Genomic DNA, 18,786 nt, shown 5'->3' with positions numbered 1-18,786 from the left:
TTCTGGGTCCTTTAGGAATTTTAGTCAATTTGCTACTGTCCAGTTCCCTGTCTAAGTCTCAGGGCTGACACAAGGTACATGCAGATTCTGTCAGGCATGGGAAGCCTGCTACCATAGTGTTTCACTCCAAAGGCATGCAGGGCTACCAGGTGCCTCAGCAAGGTCGAAGAGAGATGGCAATGTGATGGCAATGAAGCGGCTGGCGGGACTGAGTCAGAACATGGTTATAGTGTAAGTCCTTTCCAGGCACGGAGTTTTCCATGCACTCGGTCAACCCGCTGTGTCACTTGTGAGTCGCTTGCTTACACTTCCATGAGACATGAAGAACATGTGTGTCAGCACACAGTGTGCTGCATCTACATGGCCTTCCAATACAACCCTTGGCATTCTACTAAGTATTTCAGTGTATTTGCACTTCAGTATATCACTGCATAAGAGTGGGAGCTGTAACTACCAAAGTCACAGTCATGTTAAATGCACCTTAAAGGCAACCAATCAGTGCTAACTTGGCTAACAGTGATGAAAGGTAATGGCACCAGTTAGCATGACAGCAATGTTAATGCCCTTCATTCATTGTCTCTTTGTGTTAGAGACAGTAGCATTGCCTGTTTGAGCTGTCTCTTTAAATGAGAAGAGTAACTTGTAGGATGGGAGTTAAAGCAGGCAACTGATGACCAGTGAGAACATCAGTAATTATGGTTTTACTTGATGACGCTCATAGCTCAGAGGAACAGAAACACCACAAAGCTCATAAACAGCTTACTGCCTCATGAACCAAGGAACATGAATATGTTTACAAGCCGGGCCACTGGCATTCTGCACAGTCCTTGTGCCCGCCACTCATCAGGGGAAGAAGAGTGGCCCAGCGGAACTGTGGAAGGCGGCTCATGCTGGGGTCTCTTCCAGAGCCCCATGGCTTTGCTGATCTTCGTCCTGGGCTCTGACCTCACTGCTCCCCTTTAACTAAGCCTGCAATCCGACCCTCACTGGGGATGTGCCTCTGCTCTGATATTTATGGGCCTGTAAGAAGATCATGTCTGTTATTCCTCCCCCGCCAGATGGGAAATTCAAAAACGCAATTTAGCAAAGTCATGATGCTCGGAGTGAAGCCACTTGCTGTGCTGTCATCAGGCCCTGTGTGTTTGGATTCTAGATGTACTCTGGTGGTTGATTAGGCACACTTCAAGAGCCATCAACCCCCCTGGGACCTATCTCCAGGTGCACATGTTCTGGGTCAAGGCAACTCTGTGTCCCTGAATGTAAAAGGTTGCATGGCTGTGGCAAGGGGACACGGGTGTGATAGGGTGGGGCAGAACCTGCATGTGCATGTGTGTGTTGTGAGCTCGGGAAGGGGAATATTTGGGCAGGAAATCTGACGGCTGTGATCAGGGCTACAGCAGCTGCTGAATAAACAGTTGAGGAGTGTGAGGTATCTGTATAGCAGTGTTTGCCTTAGCTGACTGCGAAACAGCAGTAGCCAGGCACAAAGCTCACATTGATCAAACCTTTTCAATACATACTAACATTGAAAGCTGGGGGAGGGGTGCAGTGTCTCCCACTAGGGTCGGCTGCAAGCCCCCTGTTTAACGGATTTTGGTGCATTTCCTACTCTTCAGTTAAATAAACAGCCAGGCCTTATACTGGGCGCTTTCTTCAGCGTTCAGGTAATGTTCATTCAAGCTAGATACAAATATATCACCTTTATTAGAGAGAGAAAATGTTGGCAACAGGACAAAGCTTATTAGAGATGTCATACTATACTTTTTGTCTGCGTTTGTGTTACTATGTGATTTTATCTAGCATCAATCCACATTTGAGGAAATCCTTATGGTTGATGACTATTGTTGCATGTGACAGCGGTCCCTAGTGTTCCTTAATATGACTTTTAGCAGTGTACCCTGTTAAGAGGCATATCAGGAAGAACTGGGGTATGTGATGTATAATTTCAATAGCAGATGGATTTCACCACCATTGTCTGTCTGTGTTCAATGGGAGGGCTTGGGATAATTAGCTAGTCAGTGGCTAAGAAAGCTATCTTACAACCACAATGGTGGCTATTCTCCAGTGTTTAGCAAACAAAGACACAAAAGCTCCGTTTGACGTGCTTGATAAATTCAGTCTACCAGAATGGCACAAATTTTGCAACTGGTGGGTCTAGGCAACACACACACACACACACATACACACACACAGAGAAACCCACAAGGACCATGAGAGGTGGGACATGGAAACTGGTTCATTACCGCAAAAAGGCGCATTGTAAACAATGCATATATATCTGGCACCTCCAAAACTCATTCATGAAATAAAAGCAGCTTTGTAAACATGTTTTTCCTTTTAGCAGAGGGCACAAGGGTGGTAGTCTTCCTCCTCTCCCTCTTTCTCAGTGCATGAGGCAGAGGAGGCTGTGTTGACAAGCCTGGGTTTACTCATGGAAAAAAAGAAAGCACACAATACGAGCACTGTTCAGAGACTGACTCTGGACGCTAGTCAGCGACGAACAAAGCTGTCTCAGTGCAGCTGCTCCAGCCTGGGCCTTTCAGACCAAGGCCCCACATTTTATATAGTTTGTACTGGTGAAAAACAGAAACAAAGAGGTCAGGTCCTGGCGTGTGCATCTGGGCGGCCAGTGCACTGGTCGACAGGTGCTATTTGCTGGAGACTTTTGATAAGGCTGATAAGTGGTATGGCAATGTCTTCAAGATATAGAAAAATGTGGACTTTGCATCTTGGTGTGCACGCATCATGAAGTGGGCGGCTTTCAGATTTGAGCGGAGTTCTTGAAGAATAAAGATAGGGCCACGCCACCCCTTCAAGAAACAAATCTCTTCACCCACTGAGGTTTGTGTGTGTGCATGTGCTTCTGTGTGTGTACTGTGTGTGCTTGTATGTGTGTGAGTGGCAGTGCATGAGTGCATCTGCTTGAGCTTTGTCTGTTCTAATCCCAGAAATATTTGTGGATGAAAAGTATAACAGTATACTGGGCTACAAATGACTTTTGTGTATGTAGCAGTGGTTAAGTACATATACTTATCTTAGTCAGTTCTAATCCTAGACTGTTTCTAAGTGTATCTTGGCATGTGTGGGTGTGTGCGTGCACGCATGCCTGTTTGGGTTCACAGTTGAAAACACTCCCTTCCCTTCTTTTTCAGATACACAGTGTGGCAGAGGGGACCTGGGTCCTTATCATGCTGAATACATAGAGCAATGTGCCTTCCAGACAAAAGGAAACACCTCTCTGCTACTGTCAAAGACATACAGAACTGGACCCACACAGTGAAGACACAACACTGAAGGCTGCCCTCCACTTCACTGTTACTTAAGTATATGAAATTCCCAACATAGGCAAAAGTCAGTGAATGTTAAAAATGTTACTATTTAAATGGTCGACTAGATGTTGCTCTTCCTAACATTCTGATAGAAAATGGCCACCAAAACATCCTGGGGGACACTCAGGAGTAGACTGAAGAAGTTACGATTTACAGAGATTAATGTAAACTGGAGACTCCTGAATAATTTACAGCCAATTTGTTTCAGATAAAATTCTAATCTAATTGTAAATATTTGCCTCAAGTCAGAAACTCTGCATCTGTCATCTTAACAGCAATAGAAGCAGCTAATGCAAAGCAAGACTCAGCTTTAACATCAAGAGGAAACCATTTTCACTTTGTCTTTAATATGCTAAGAATGACACTTTCAATTTTCCAACCATACTTTAAAATTGGCATGTATGTTAAAGCTTTTTAAAAGTTTTGTCTGAAAAAAACACCACAGGTCTAAGGTGATAAGGTAATAGAATACACTTCCATGAAGCATCAAGGAGTTAAAATAGCAATCAATAGTTATGGAGGTGTATTGGGTAGCCTCTAGCCTCTAGATCAGCTCTAAAACATATTGAACATGATTTAGTATTGCATTAAACAGTACCGAACACAAATGGATATGTTTCTAATGATAGCTATTGTAGAATACATGACCACACTTGCTATCTAAATGCCATCTACTTTCTCTCTCTCTCTCTCTCTCTCTCTCTCTCTCTCTCTCTCTCTCTCTCTCTCTCTCTCTCTCTCATATTAAAATGAGAGGCAAATCCATCCTCTGCAGCATGAGAACAAGACATAAAGACAAAGAGACAATGAATGAAGGTGAATAGCCAGTAGCCAAGACACACACACTCACACACTATGGCAAGCACTTCAGCAGTCAATCTGTAAAGCCAAGGCTGAAGGCCTCGCTGTACTTTTGCCAGGCAGCAGCCGTCTGGAGAGCAACAGCCGCACTACAAAGAGAGGCCAATCATGCAGAACTAATGAAGACTGTGAAGAGAGAGAGAGAGAGAGAGAGAGAGAGAGAGAGAGAGAGAGAGAGAAAGAAAGAGAACAAGAGAAAGTTAGAATTACAGTCTGTGGTAGTGCTGCAGGCTGTGCCAATTTACAGCATGGCATCAGCATGGCATCGTGTGAGCATAGCGGCTGAGGCTTACCCTCTGTTGGTCTGGAAAAGCTCAGCGAGCTTCACTATGGCCAAGTTTTTAAATGAGCAACATGCTGGAAATAATATTCAGACAGGATATGGCAGGCATGCTGGAGTCAGCTTTCTACTGGAATTTTAAAAATGCTTAGGATGACGTATTTTAACCATGTGGTTTCTCTACTCTAATTTAATATATGCAATATGTGCATAATGTGCATCATCCATTTTATCTAAAAGCTGGCTGCATATATTGTAGGAGCTTGGTGTATTGTCACAGGACCAGAGGATGGGGGTTTTCATACTGCCAAGCTCTATTTTCAGTGCCATGGCTATGAATGCCAAAACACAGGGAAGCCAAGCAAAACCTTCCAAACCAATCTCCCTATTAGTAAACCCTTTAGTGAGATTTAGCTTGACAGTGTAGGAGGTCTGCCATGGAATAAGAGTCAAAAGTGGCTTTCTCCTTCCAATTATGTGTGACAGCACCCTAAAGTTACTTGGCTGAGAAAAAGTACATCATCTGGTGTGAAACCACTGGTTACAACCTTTGGGTAAAGACTTTGGGTTACCTCACACCACATATGCTGCAGTTTCCCCAGTAACTGGCCACTAGGTTCAATAGGTAAATGGCCCAAAACCAGAGGAGGAAATAATCCAATGAGCCTCATCTGGACATCCACGCCTCACTGTAGTCAACTAAAAGTTAATCCAAAAGTGTCATTTTCTCTAGTTTTCTTTTCTGGCTTCTTTTTTGCATCACAGCTCCTTTACATTTTCCAAAACATAACATATAAGCATGCCAAACTAAATCAGAATTACTTAAAATGCACCTGGTAATAATAATGAAGCAATAATAATGAAGCAAGGGTGGGTTGTCTGAAGAATTGGCTGTGGGAAATCAAATCGACAAAAGCGTGGACTTCATTTCAGGGGCTTGTTGTCTACCTGCACCTCGCATCTTCTAAAAGCTGTCTCTCCATTTATGCTACAGCTGATCACATTTATTAACCTCCCACCAACCTTCATCATTGTTAGAGCTCTTGGAAACTGGTTTTCATGGCATTAGCATACTGTTATGTCAAATATAGAGTAATTTTACTTTGATATATGGAAAACTGGTGTGGCTATGAGGCGCTTTACATTTGATAGGCAGTGACAGGGGGAGCCTTAGGTTTGGATTAATAGTTAAAGATTAATCAGTAAAACTCCAGGAAAAATCGCACATTAATAATTAATTTGATTACCATACAGCATCCAGGTTAAAGCAATTATTTACAATGTTCTCTTTTGATTGGGCCAACCAGTAGAGTCTATTGGGCAAATGTGTTTTTATTCTTAGGGGTGGTTGAGAGGACATTGGGTTGTGGTTCATTAATATGATTGACTGGGCATGTTACATCCACTAAAATGGCTTATACGATTGAGGGAGAGAGAGAGAAGAAAAATGAAATAGAACACAACTGCTGTTTTTTTTTAAGACTCAATACATTATTAGGAAGTGAATGTATATTACCTGAATTTCAGCCATGTCAGACAACCATTTGTTTGATGTAAAGGCAAATTTCATGGCACCTTTGGGCTGTGACATCCATACTTGCCATTTGTTATCTGTTCCAATTCTTAGCACAGCTTTAGAATCCGTTTCTTCTGCAGAACATATGTTTCCACCACTTGTTTACTCATTCAGAAACACTTAATATCCATGTGCTTGTAGAGACAAGTATAGACATTAGTCAGTCTGAGATCCCAGCCAAACCAAGACCATGTTGTGTGTGTGTATCTCCCCCGATAAGATACTGTGCAAAGCAAATATTAAAGGGGGAAAAACTCTCGCATACAACATACAAGGCACTGTATGAGAAGATGTTATTGAGTCAGTGTATGAGTGAAGTAAGCCACGATTTACTGTAAATAATTACTCCCAGCTGTTTTTAGTTCTCTTCTTGTGTCCAGTGAACACTGAATAACAGATCAATCAACACACCGAAGACATGTTCACACTTTAGCCCATATGATGAGGACATTTGGTTCCTGTGAATGCGTTAATTATGCAAACTAAGCATTCTGGTGCTGATAGCAAATAGACAGCTACATCTCTGGTTTGTCAAACTCACAAACAATATAATCCTTACCAGATGTGTGTAAACAAATTTACCCACACACACATGCGCACATACACACACCAACAGACTGCTTTCTGTTCAGTTTAATCTTAGCTGTTCAGAAAGGGGCGTATGTGCTTGAAAACAAAAAATCTCTGGAAAAATGTTGTTTACTGGGTTTAATGGTGGATTTCTCAGATGTTCATGGGAAAGTGCATTTTTAATTATTACAGTAGGGTGTAATGATTCACTCAGCTGCCTTAAAGAGTATGAAAACTGTTTCCCACAAGAAGTCGGAGCCTTATTACATGTGCTGTTCTTTACAAATATTAAAATACATAACCAGAGGGCGAATTCTCATTCACAGCCACCACTTCTGAATGCTTAATAAGCTAAACATGTCATTGTGGTAGGCTTCCACTTACATTATGTTCTACTATGTAACAGGTCAATATCAACAACATTGCATAAAATTATTGTTACAGTAAGGAAAAAAATATAAAGGCACAAAAATAATTGGGTGTTGACAGCAGAAAACATGGCCTAGCTGTCCAGATGAATGATGTAATGAAAGTTAGTAAATCCAATAAACTGTTCTGTGCTGAAATCTTTCTGCTTTTGCAAACCTGTGCCAACATAAATGCGTAACTTGATAGGAAACCTTTCCATGCCCCCAACACCTTTCACTGATGTGTAATATATCCTGAAGGTACAGTACATACAGTAAGAAGGTGCGCTAAGATCTAGGAATACTTCTCTCAAGGCTAAGGAAAATGGCCTGGGCTGCGTCTCTATCCAGAGCTTGAGGCTCCATCACGTTGAGATTTCCCCCACCCCCCCCTCAATTGAACGCTGTTTCCTGACCACATGCAATCCCGCCAACATACACACGTAATCATGCCAGTGCACACACTACCCTGTCTTGCCGCTATATGAATAGGCCTGGTACTGTGTGGACTTATCCTTGGCCTGTGTGCTCGTGTGCAACGTGCGGTTTTTCTGCTTCATTTGCCAGACCAGGGCTGGCACGATTGGACACCCAGAGACAAGGGATTTACTTTGGCCCCGATGTTCGTTGCTCTGCTCTACTCCAGGGTATGTGACTTTCAGTGACATGCAGACAGGTTGAACCAACATCCCAACATGGTTTCACTACTGTTTACCACACTTTTGTCCAGCTAGCCATGCTTCTGCATCAGCTGCCTTTAGGACATATTGGTTGGCACTTCCGTTTCCGCAAGCAATTTGCAAATAGTGTGGTGGTTAAAATCCTAATCTGGTTAGTGAAATGTATATAAAATGTTCTCTAGCATGACCTCTTATTTGGAAATGTTTTAAATCCCTAATGATCACAATTATATGAACAAGAGGATTCTAGATTAGAAGTTTTTATATTAACATGAACAATGACTGTGGGCCCTGGAGAGGTGATATCCATCTATAGCATGACCTCACACTCCATTAGCTTCAGTCTTTCATGAGAATAGAAAGTGTGGGTCTGTTCATCTCATCAGGGTGTTAGTAATAGATCATGGCTGAGTTACCTGCTACGAGCTGGCACTGGCTGAGATTGGCATAGGTGAAGTGTGACTGACAGCTGTGGGAGGCACACTGGCAGCCGCTGGCAGTGAGGTTACAGCCAGAGAAGGTGCATGCTGGGTGGAAGAGTGCCCCAGACTTCTCCCCATGCCTGGCTCTGTGCTCCCGTTCACGCCGCCGGACCTCTGAGAGAGGAGAGAGGCAGGCATAAAGAAAAACTTAGGCAACAAACTTAGGTGTCAACAGATGGATGAAAACATTTGTACTTGGAAGGGCCCAACTCTTGGACATCTACTGCTCTGAAGTACTTTATGAGCCAGCCCGCCCTTTACATTTACACACTGCCACAGGTAAGTTGGATAAGGTGTGCTAGGTTAGGTTTGGAAACACACTAGGCAGTAGAGCTCCAGGAGAAGGACTGCAGCATTCCTGCAGTAATGAATGGTGTAAAGCTCCTCGTACACCCTCTAACAAAACCTGTGATGGCCACAGTTCTGGGCAACATAATTTCTCCACTCCCATACTGCAGCAGTGCTGTACCAGCCCACCTGTTCTGGAGGCGCGGGTGCATGCCTCTCTGCTCGAGTAGCTGAAGGAGGCAGTGCAGGAGTTTTTGGCCTCACACACACACTCTCCAGCTATGCGCTCACACCCGCTCACCAGCGGGCATCGTTCATCTGCCACCTCAAAGTCCGTGCCACCTGGGAGCCCTGCGGAAAAAGACAACAGCATTGCCGTGGAGCTTGTGATCATGCCACTCGATGCGTTTGATGCAGCGTCTTGGCTGTCTGTGTGATGTGTTTGCTTTTGTGCTGCAGTATGGGGCCCACACAGTGCCAGGGCTTTGTGCCACTTGAACTATAGCGCACCAGACTCTGTCTTGGAGGAAGCATCCTGGGTGGGGGCAGGCACTGTTCTCAGAGATATGAGCAGAGGTGGGCTAGTAATGAACTACATTTACTCTGTTGCATAGACTTTAGTAACTTGAACAAATCATAGTTTTAAGAGTTTGAAGGTAGTTTATACTCTTGTTCAAGTACATTTGTGAGATCAAACATGTATTTTTACTCCATTACTTTCATCTATGTTTCTCCTGTTACATCTTATTATAATATTAGTTCAACTCCTAGTATTGCCATGACCTGGACTTTCAAGTGTGGGATGGTTACTGATATCCATAAAGATGATTATTGAGTAAATTAGCCAACTGGATAACAGGAAGTTGACTGACTTAATAAACAGCAATCAGTCAAGATTTCCCATGTAGGACGTAAGGGCAAGCTCTGCTATGACGCATAATATAATTTAAGAAAAGTACTTACATGCTTTTCTCACTAATTGCAGTGTATATATCATAAAAAGTTAAATGTTTGGTTACCTTGGGCAAGAGCTCGAGAAAATTCCAACAAATTATGCTAATCACAAAATGATCATCAAATCCAGTGTGATGCTTGTTACACTTAAACGCACAATATCTAAGTGATATTAAAAACCTTATGTAGATGTCAGCCTTAAACAATATTAAAATTATAACCCCATCCTTTACCGCAATGAAATTACAGTAACTAAATGAAAGACAAGTACCTCAAATAAGGAGATGGTACATTATTTGAAGTTGGCAATATTGTTTTATTACAATTATTCTGAAGAGAAATTATGTCTTGGACATATTTAGTTTGGTGTTTCTTTATGCTGCCTAAATCAGGCTGTGATTTTGCAGTTCTGCTTTGATTATGTGATAAAGACTTTCTCCCATGTAAAAACAAAACAAATAACAAAACTGCCTGTTCCTTGTGTATTATTGCTTGCTGAATCCAAATTTGTTTTCAAAATTTTTCTATCTCCCATAGTTTTTTTTGTTCCAATATACTCAATATACACTGCCTGGCCAAAAAAAAGCTCACCACCTGGATTTAACTAAGCAAATAGGTAAGAGCCTCCCATTGGATAATTACTGCATGGCTGATTATGTTTCAGCTGGCAACAAGTTATTTAACCCTAACTGATGCAGTGAGTAGCTTCTCATTTGTTAAACAACCATGTCGAAAGACACATCCTGCGGTCGTGGAAAAGATGTTAATCTGTTTCAGAAGGATCAGATTATTGGCATGCATCAAGCAGGGAAAACATCTAAGGAGATTGCTGAAACTACTAAAAGCAGGTTAAGAACTGTCCAGTGCATAATTAAAAAGTGGAAGGACAGTGGGGAAACATCATCTTCGAGAAAGGAATATGGTTGGAAAAAAATCTTGAATGATATTGATCGGCGATCACTTAAACGTGTGGTGAAATCATATCGTAGAAGAACAACAGTAGAACTCAGGGATGTGTTTAATAGTGAAAGTAAGATCATTTCCACACACACAATGCAAAGGGAACTCAAGGCATTGGGACTAAACAGCTGTGTAGCCTTAAGAAAACCACTTGTAAGTGAGGCTAACTGGCAAAAATGGTTTCAAGATGGGCGCATCAGGGTAAGAAGAGCGGCGGCTGAAGTGATGCATCCATCATGCCTAGTGCCTACTGTACAAGCCTGTGGGGGCAGTGCTATGATCTGGGGTTGCTGCAGTTGGTCAGGTCTAGGTTCAGCAACATTATGTGTCCAAAGAATGAGGTCAGCTGACTACCTGAATATACTGAATCACCAGGGTATTCCATCAATGGATTTTTTCTTCCCTGATGGCACGGGCATATTCCAAGATGACAATGCCAGGATTCATCAGGCCCAAATTGTGAAAGAGTGGTTCAGGAAGCATGAGACACATGGATTTTCACACATGGATTGGCCACCACCGAGTCCAGACCTGAACCCCATTGAGGACGTTTGGGATGTGCTGGAGAAGACTTTGCGCAGTGGTCCAAAATCTCCCATCATCAATACAAGATCTTGGGGAAAAAATTAATGCAACTCTGAACAGAAATACATTTTGTGACATTACACAAGCTTGTGGAAACGATGCCACAGCGAATGCGTGGCCATAATCAAAGCTAAAGGCGGTCCAAAGAAATATTAAAGTGTGTGACCTTTTTTTTTTTGGCCAGGCAGTGTATCATTACGCATAATACGGAAATGTGGGGCCAAGGAAAGTGTGAGGAAGCCTGTGAGAGGAGTGTTTCTGTCTTGAGCTGTTTCTGTGTACCTACTGGTGTCAGCTGCCTTGTTTCGCTTTCACTTCTTTCCGGCTTCTTTCTTAAGTAAGTAAGGGCCTTTCTCTGATGATCTTCCCTTCCCACTTTTTCCTTCAACCTTTATTCCACCTATCTTCTCTCTTTCATTTCTTCTCTCAGCCTCTATCCCATCTCTCTCTCTCTCTCTCTCTCTCTCTCTCTCTCTCTCTCTCTCTACAGCAGCTGGTTACTGCACCCCTCCACCTCCCTGAACTACCCCCCATCCCCCCAGGAAACCCACCCCCGGCCCGCCTGCACGTACCCCCCAGAGATGACTGGGACCATGCCTGCATGCAAATAAACAGAACCAGACTGTAATCCACAGCTCCTCTCCTCTCCTAGGGCTTGGCTCTTAAAACCCTCACCAAACAACAAAAAAGGGCTCAACTACATGGCAGCAATGTGCTGGCTACAGCACTGGTGAAACTTCTGAGGCCCACTGGGAGACAGATTTAAGAACAGCCCGCGTAAGGCGCACTGGCCTTTAAGCCTTAAGTTTCAGCACAACCTAAACATCTGAGAGATATAGCAGAACTAATGCCAAGGTATAGTGTGAGTGATTCTTTGCAGAAAGAACTGCACATTTTACTGTGCTTTTATTTCCCTGACAAGTGTGCATGTTCCAAAATCTTTACTTCACTTCAAGTGCTAGTCATCCAAGTGAGAGTCATCCAGGCTGTTTGTTACACTTTGTTATTATGTCTACAATAAAAAACAGTAGTCTTTAATGCTCATTTGGGTCTGTAAATTCTGTGTTTTATTAATTTAGTAGACTTATATCTAGTTCTTCCATTATGCTTAAGACATATGTTAGTTGATAACAACTGTTTTGTATGGAGTATCTAAGTACTAAGTTATTACTTGTGTGTCTGTGCAACACACTCATTAATTTGCAAACTAAGTTCATATAGGAGCAAAGGTCAAACCCTGTCTGGACACTCTCCAGAGTGCTAAACAGAGTGCTTCAAAACATCCGGAAAGCATGGGTGGTAGAGAAACCACAGCTGTTTTGGGGGACATGGCTTCACACTTGTGGTTGTAGGACTTTGGTGAACAGACAGACACATATCTATCGAGTGGCAGCCCACAGCTCTCTTCGAACAGACGCACTGGCGGGGAGGAGCACAAGTGAGCCTTTCACCTTCATAGCTGGCTAGTCAAGTCAGAACTTTCCCTCTTATTTCCTGTCACCTCAGAATGATCTGCACCCCAGCGTTTTCTTTCCGTCTGAATATTTCCTGTGAGGGTATTTTTATTTTTTCACACAGCCCCTGGACGAGTTCACACAGCCGGGTGGCGACAATGACAGGGTTGTTCGATAGTTGCCTAGGCCTAGTTGTCTGCCTAGTTGTCTGGCTGATAGCATTACTCAAGAGGACGTCTTTGAAACATTAGATAATGCTGGAATATAAAGGCCTGAACAGGCACTTCCTGCCTGAGAAAGAAGCAGACACTTCAGTGCTTCCTAGACCACTGAAATGGATGATGGGGAGATATGTGAAGTCCACTGGAGTCAAAACCTCCACTTGTTCACTGGTCTAGATGACTTATGGTCATTTTTAAAAGACCATATAATAAGAATGTACATTACTTAGAAATAATATATATGTTACATAATTTACATATATGGCACTTGTTGAACACCATGTAGATCTGAAGAGGACATAGGATCTTCAGTTCATTCATGTGTTCACGGTCAACCCACAGACTTCCATTCAAGTCTTGCAATGTAAATCCAGTGATAACACATGTCTAGAATGACACCGGATCACAACTGTAACTGAAAGAAAAAAAACTGTTATTTTAGCAATGGTTAAAATGCACTAACAACTGGTAAATTGTTCAAAGGACCAAAGGGTACTTCAGGACTGCAAATGAATACAATGAATGCAAAATATTGTTAAAATGCAAGACAACATCCACAGAATTTACTATGATTGCACCTTTTATTTGCAGATCTCCATTAGTCTTGTCCATTCATCAACAGAATATAAATGAATTCATTTACTTAAATAGCCCTGAGATGAGAGGGTAATTAATGGATCATATCATGTATAATGGATTAGCATGATGATGGTTCAGCTGCTTGCAATCTGGATGCTGATTATACACTTCATCAGGCTTTCCTCAGCAAGCTGTAAGATCCTAAAGTCCTAATGTTGTACCTGTACATTCTTTAGTTAAAGGTTATTTCCTGTAGCCCACCCATGATAATTCTGCCCAACATGCTCACACACACACACACACACAGTGACCAGCCACACAAAAAGTCTATAGAATCAGTAAATCCACAGCTCAAAACAAGTGGAAGTATTTTCACAGAAACCATTGAGTCAAAAACCTAATCACAGAGCGAGAGAGAGAGAAAGAATCTCTCTCTCTCTCTCTCTCTCTCTCTCTCTCTCTCTCTCTTTTGAGTCAATGGTTTCTGTGAAAATACTTCCACTTGTTTTGAGCTTCAAGTTGATAGGGTTTCCAATGGCACTGTACATTGTCTGGGTCAGTGCCTACTACACGTTTGCCTGCAGTGCCATTGGCAACCCTATCAACTTGAAGCCTATGTAAGCTAAACCATTAACTCTTTTACTAAATTAAATCAGCTAATTTGCCAAAGGGCACATCAGGTCAAATGAGGTCACCAGGAGGTCAGGATTAACCTCCAACCCTCCACTTCTAAATAGGATCCAATCAATGACACTGTCCCCGGATACAACCAAGAGCCAGAGATCCCCCAGGCCACAGAATGGTACTGAAGAAGGGGTAAAGTACTCCAAAACGTTCTGGGAGGCTCACCTCTGCTTATTCTCACACCTTTGTGATGGAGTACTGAGCAATCCACATGTTTAGGTCAGGAGAAAGTCCAGACCAAGGTTGGTGTTTTAGAGTCTCAAACCAAACTACAGCATCCTAACAAAAAGCAGGCATTGTCACAATGCTAATGGTATCATACATTAAATGCAACGGTGTATGCTACAGTTAGCTTGGTGTGGTAAATGTATTGTGAAATTCCCTGCCACTGCCAGAAAACAAAGGATTGAGAGAGTATTTTAAAATGTAATAGTCAAAATAGACTGGGTAAGCAACACATGTACGTTTTATGGATTTGATGTAATTTAGGAGCTCACTAAAGATTAACCCAACTATAATGATTGGAGGCATTCTGCCAGACTGTTGCCCAAACCGTCCAGACATCTACACAACCTGTCAGTAAATGCCTACTTAAACCTAGAGACAATACATCGTAGACACGACGCTCTCAAAGGAATCATGAACTCACTTGGCACAGGCCGATGCTTAACGAGCCAAGATAAAGGCATCATTATGCCATGCTGAGTCAGCTACCAAATTCAAACCACTTTCATGCAGAACTAATTCATTTTAAAAAATGGTAGCAGCGTTTTTAATTGGTTCTATTTTAATGCTTTTAACATTAACACTCACAAACATCGCCAGAGATATTATAGTTATCTTGTCTTTTACACTTACCTTTGCATACTCCTATATCGGGAATGGATACCACACCTGTCCGGTTGACGGCAGCGCAGGTGAGTCCCAAACCACAATAGCCGAGCGTCCAATCTTGGCCACCGCAGAGCTCTAATTCGAGCCGCGTGCACTGATCGCAGCATCCGCATGGGTCTCTGGCCAGTACGCGTCCGTCCTCGCAGGTTTGTGGAGTAATATTCGGGCATGATCGGCGTGCACATGGCGTGCATTCGTGAGCCGCAAGGACTCGCAACAAAACGGAGAAATTAAAAAAAGCGAACAGATACTCGCTGTGCATACTCATGCGCGCGCGGGAACACCACTAAGATAAAGGGATACGATACTTAGCCAAGTCACTTAAAAGAAGTAGAGGACAGGACACCCTACTACTTTAACTTTCTAATGAAATTCCTAGTTTTCCACCGGAGTGTTTCCAAGTTTAACACGAACTTGAAAAAAAAGATCTCTATGAAAGAAGATAAAACAAGATGCTAGGTACACGTTTCGTTGTTCCAGAATCTGCAGCTGCATTAGAATCGTATTTGAAACGAATCAACATCTCCTTCTAAAGTTTGAATAATGTTTTTAAAATGTTCGCAAAAGTTGCTGCTCTTTAGCCCATCTAAATAAGTCCTAAATCGGGATGCTGGAGCTGACCGCGCGACTGTCCGCAGAACACGGGGATGCAATCTGAAACTCACGTTGACATTACAGGGGTATAGAAATCAGAGGCGCCCCCTCCTCTTGACTGACGTGCTCTCCATCCATTTACGAGTGGCGAAGAGAGGGCGTTTTTAGGCCAGCAAACGGACGAGCTAATTCATTTGATTGCGCAATCCAACTTCTTTAATTTGACAAATCAACAAATTTAACTCATCAGGCTATTAATTTACTTTAACTACAAATACAACCACCAAAGGGAACCATGAGACGCTTAATGAGGTTTATGGATCCTGAAAATGAGTTTCCATTTCTCATACAGAAAATGAAAACAAATGTAATTTGTGTTTGATCTGGTTGTAATGGGACTTGTCAGAGGAATCACTTTGTAGTCTTCCAGATTTATTCATTCTGAACTGACAGGCTGCATTTCCCAGAAGCGGTTCTGTTTTATAGAAGTTTCAGTTTCGAGTGGTAATGCTACTATGATACCATGATCAGTACCTCAGTTGTGATTAGGGGATAAGGAAATTCAATACCTTCAGAAGGGTCAAAGCCAACAACTTAATTTCTAACCTCTTTTTAAAAGAGTTTTTGCATTTTTTTCAAGCACAAATGTAATCATCCAAGTTTACAATTGTTTGTTACATATTATTTGGAAAAACTAGAGAATTATTTAACTCAGGTATGTATCCAATCATTTTTGGAAATGTCACTATGAAATACTAATATCTGATTAATGATTTCCTTTGAGTTATTTGTACAGCATCTCTCTCTCTCTCTCTCCCTCTCTCTCTCTCTGTATGTGTGTGTGTGTGTGTGTGTGTGTGTGTACAGTACATGTGTTAAAAGGTTTAATTGTATTTGTATGGTTAACAGATGGGTGAATTGTAACTACTGCAAATGATATTTGGAGATTGTTTGCAGGTTTCAGATGGGACAGGACAGGCTACTGTGTAAACCAGGTGTTAAAGGCTTTTGAGGTGTGTCAATAATTACCCGCTTATTCACTGAAGCTACAGACATCTGCCTGATTTGTAAAATTACTGACTTGTATTATATTTGAAGATATACGTTATGTAGCTATTCTATCTTCTTGTGAGTTGAACAAAAATCAATTTAAATGTTTTAAAAATGTATAAAAATTATTTTGTAGCTGCTAACATTGCAATTCAATCAGTTTGGCTCATTACTGCAGGGAAGTGACAGATACCAAAGCATACTTCACCATGCTGTCATGTACTGCTTTCTTGACTTTGAATTGGATGGAACCAAATGGGTTGGAGAGAACCAAATTCATTGCCATTTTGGTCCTGCTTGTGTAACTAAAAAGAAATGAAAACAACCATCCTGGGGCTAACCCTAGGCCCAAGTGATAGACTAAAGAGGTGTCTACCTCTGGACAAACTCAGTGAGCCTGAGGGAGTGAGGTTTTACCTGCCTCCACCTGAGGGAGTGAGGTTTTATCTGTCTCCAAGTGATAGGTCTGCGGCATTCGGTTTTGTTCTGTTTTTTGTTCCAATTTTCTCAGCTAGCTGTGGAGCACATGATTTCACTGATATTCTGAATTATAACATCATCTCTCTCAACAACATCTGTGGTCTATCACGATCCAAAATGAACACAATATTTCAAAGGCCTAAACAACACCATAGCTTCAGTCCCCACACCCTTTTCATCTGTCTATTACGGTGTCTATCTCTGTTTCCATTCACATGACCTCAAATACTCGCTGGGAGGCCTTGGCTTATAGCTAACAGCTTAACAAATTGGTTTCAATCAGTATAACACATGAATATTCCTGTAACTTTCTCAGTGACCTAATTGTGCATAGGGCCCAACTGTAACCCAGGCTGGACACTGATGCAAGGTTATGTGACTGGCTTAGTAGCAGTTTTGCCTACAATGTGCATGTGTCGTAAAGCCTCCACATGTGGTGCCCCTCAGATAATGCCCTCTGAGCTGCAAAGCCAGCATGCCCAGTACCATGGTGACAGACCCAGCTGAGCAGAGTCCCGATCATTACTTTGCTCTCTGAGGTCTTTCATGTGGAGCCAGCTGGACTGTTTCAAACTGCAGCCATCTTTCTACATGGTTATACAGCCTTGCTTTGGAAGGTCGGTTAGACAAATACGCCTTTCGTCTCCAGCTACCACTCCCATTCTGTTCAAATCAGATGTATTAGAGCAAGGGTTACAAATTATATTTAAATGGGTCAACAGAATTCTTTATGTGTCTCCTTTCTGTTTCTTCTATCTGATTATTTATCTGTTGTGGCATAGATTCAGGTTTGGCAGGTTATTCTCTGACAGCAGAGCTCACAGAATATATACTGAGGTTAAGGTTAAAGTAAGGGTAAGTGTGACAAAGTTCACTCCCATTACAGCCAGTTCTGACTGTCATGACCAAAGCCAAATGATTGTGACCTCTAGATGCTTGGGGAACAAACCCACTCATTTCATCTAGCTGTGCTGTTAATTGGGTCATTCAAGTCTTGAGGCGTGTGCCTAGTCACTCCGCCCTGACGTTGCCTGGGTTTATGAACATTCGTTTTGCTAAAGGCAATGTTTGGGAGAATGGAGGGCCCACAGTTTCCCAAGGCGTCTGGGTCTGGGAGGCGTCTGTGTGAGGGGAGGAGGGTTACAGGAGGGTGGTGCGACATGAAATGCACCGTGCAAGACTAATAGTAGGCCATTGTGGTGGTTTCTCCATGAGGAAGCAGGGTGCTGACCTAAAGAGCACTAGAGCTGTGTGAGAAGAGCTACAGAGTCCTGGCTGAACTGCAAGGTTCTGCAATAGACTGTTCTGCCCTTTCACCCGTGAACCCTCTGACCCTGAGGTGTTAACTGTCTAATAATCCGTAGACAGTTGTCTAGAGTGAGGGTCTTAGACAATGTGTATGTGTGTCTGCACGTGTGTCTGTGCATGCATGCATGTGTGTGTGTGTGTGCGCACGTGTGTGTGCATGTGTTTTGTGATGAGGAAACCTCTCTGGTTTAGCATGATAGCTGAAAGCTTAGCATAGACAGGTGTCATGGAGGCGTATTGGAATGGGTCTGCTGGTTGTCTGATAGTTTTGAGAGCCTGCCAGTGTCCTTGCTGGATTATGTCTTCGAAGTACAACTAGACATGATATGTGTTGACTGCCATGGTGATATGCATTCTCTCCAGCACCAGACTGTTCTCAAGTGCTGTAACTGCTCCTGAGGCATAACAAAAAGAGGGCCTTCACCTCTGACTCAAATGCGCTAAGCTTATCTCAACTGAAGAGCTCTCCAAATCCTGTCCCAAACTATGGAAAACATACACACAGCTTGAAAACTCCAGTTTCAAATGTTATTGCTGACTACTGGTTCTA

At 42.5% G+C, this 18,786-nt stretch overlaps 1 protein-coding gene across 7 annotated transcripts in view; it reads right to left on the bottom strand.

The window, feature by feature from the left end:
* LOC113571424 (cysteine-rich motor neuron 1 protein-like) overlaps window positions 1-15,463 on the bottom strand; it is a 38,265-nt gene extending 22,802 nt beyond the window's left edge. For all 7 annotated transcript variants that reach the window (XM_035532859.1, XM_035532860.1, XM_035532861.1 and 4 more), the window contains exons 1-3: window positions 14,769-15,463; window positions 8,663-8,824; window positions 8,120-8,299 (exon numbers count right to left, since the gene is read on the bottom strand). In XM_035532859.1, the coding sequence (XP_035388752.1) occupies window positions 8,120-8,299; window positions 8,663-8,824; window positions 14,769-15,072 (646 nt within the window). In that variant the 5' untranslated portion in view covers window positions 15,073-15,463. The remainder of the gene's footprint in view (window positions 1-8,119; window positions 8,300-8,662; window positions 8,825-14,768) is intronic.
* Between the last annotated feature and the right edge of the window lie 3,323 nt (window positions 15,464-18,786).

Source organism: Electrophorus electricus, chromosome 13, assembly GCF_013358815.1.
Source record: "Electrophorus electricus isolate fEleEle1 chromosome 13, fEleEle1.pri, whole genome shotgun sequence".
Classification (NCBI taxonomy): domain Eukaryota; kingdom Metazoa; phylum Chordata; class Actinopteri; order Gymnotiformes; family Gymnotidae; genus Electrophorus; species Electrophorus electricus.
The sequence above is the reverse complement of the archived record's forward strand: the minus strand, read 5'-3'. Positions and strand labels throughout refer to the sequence as shown.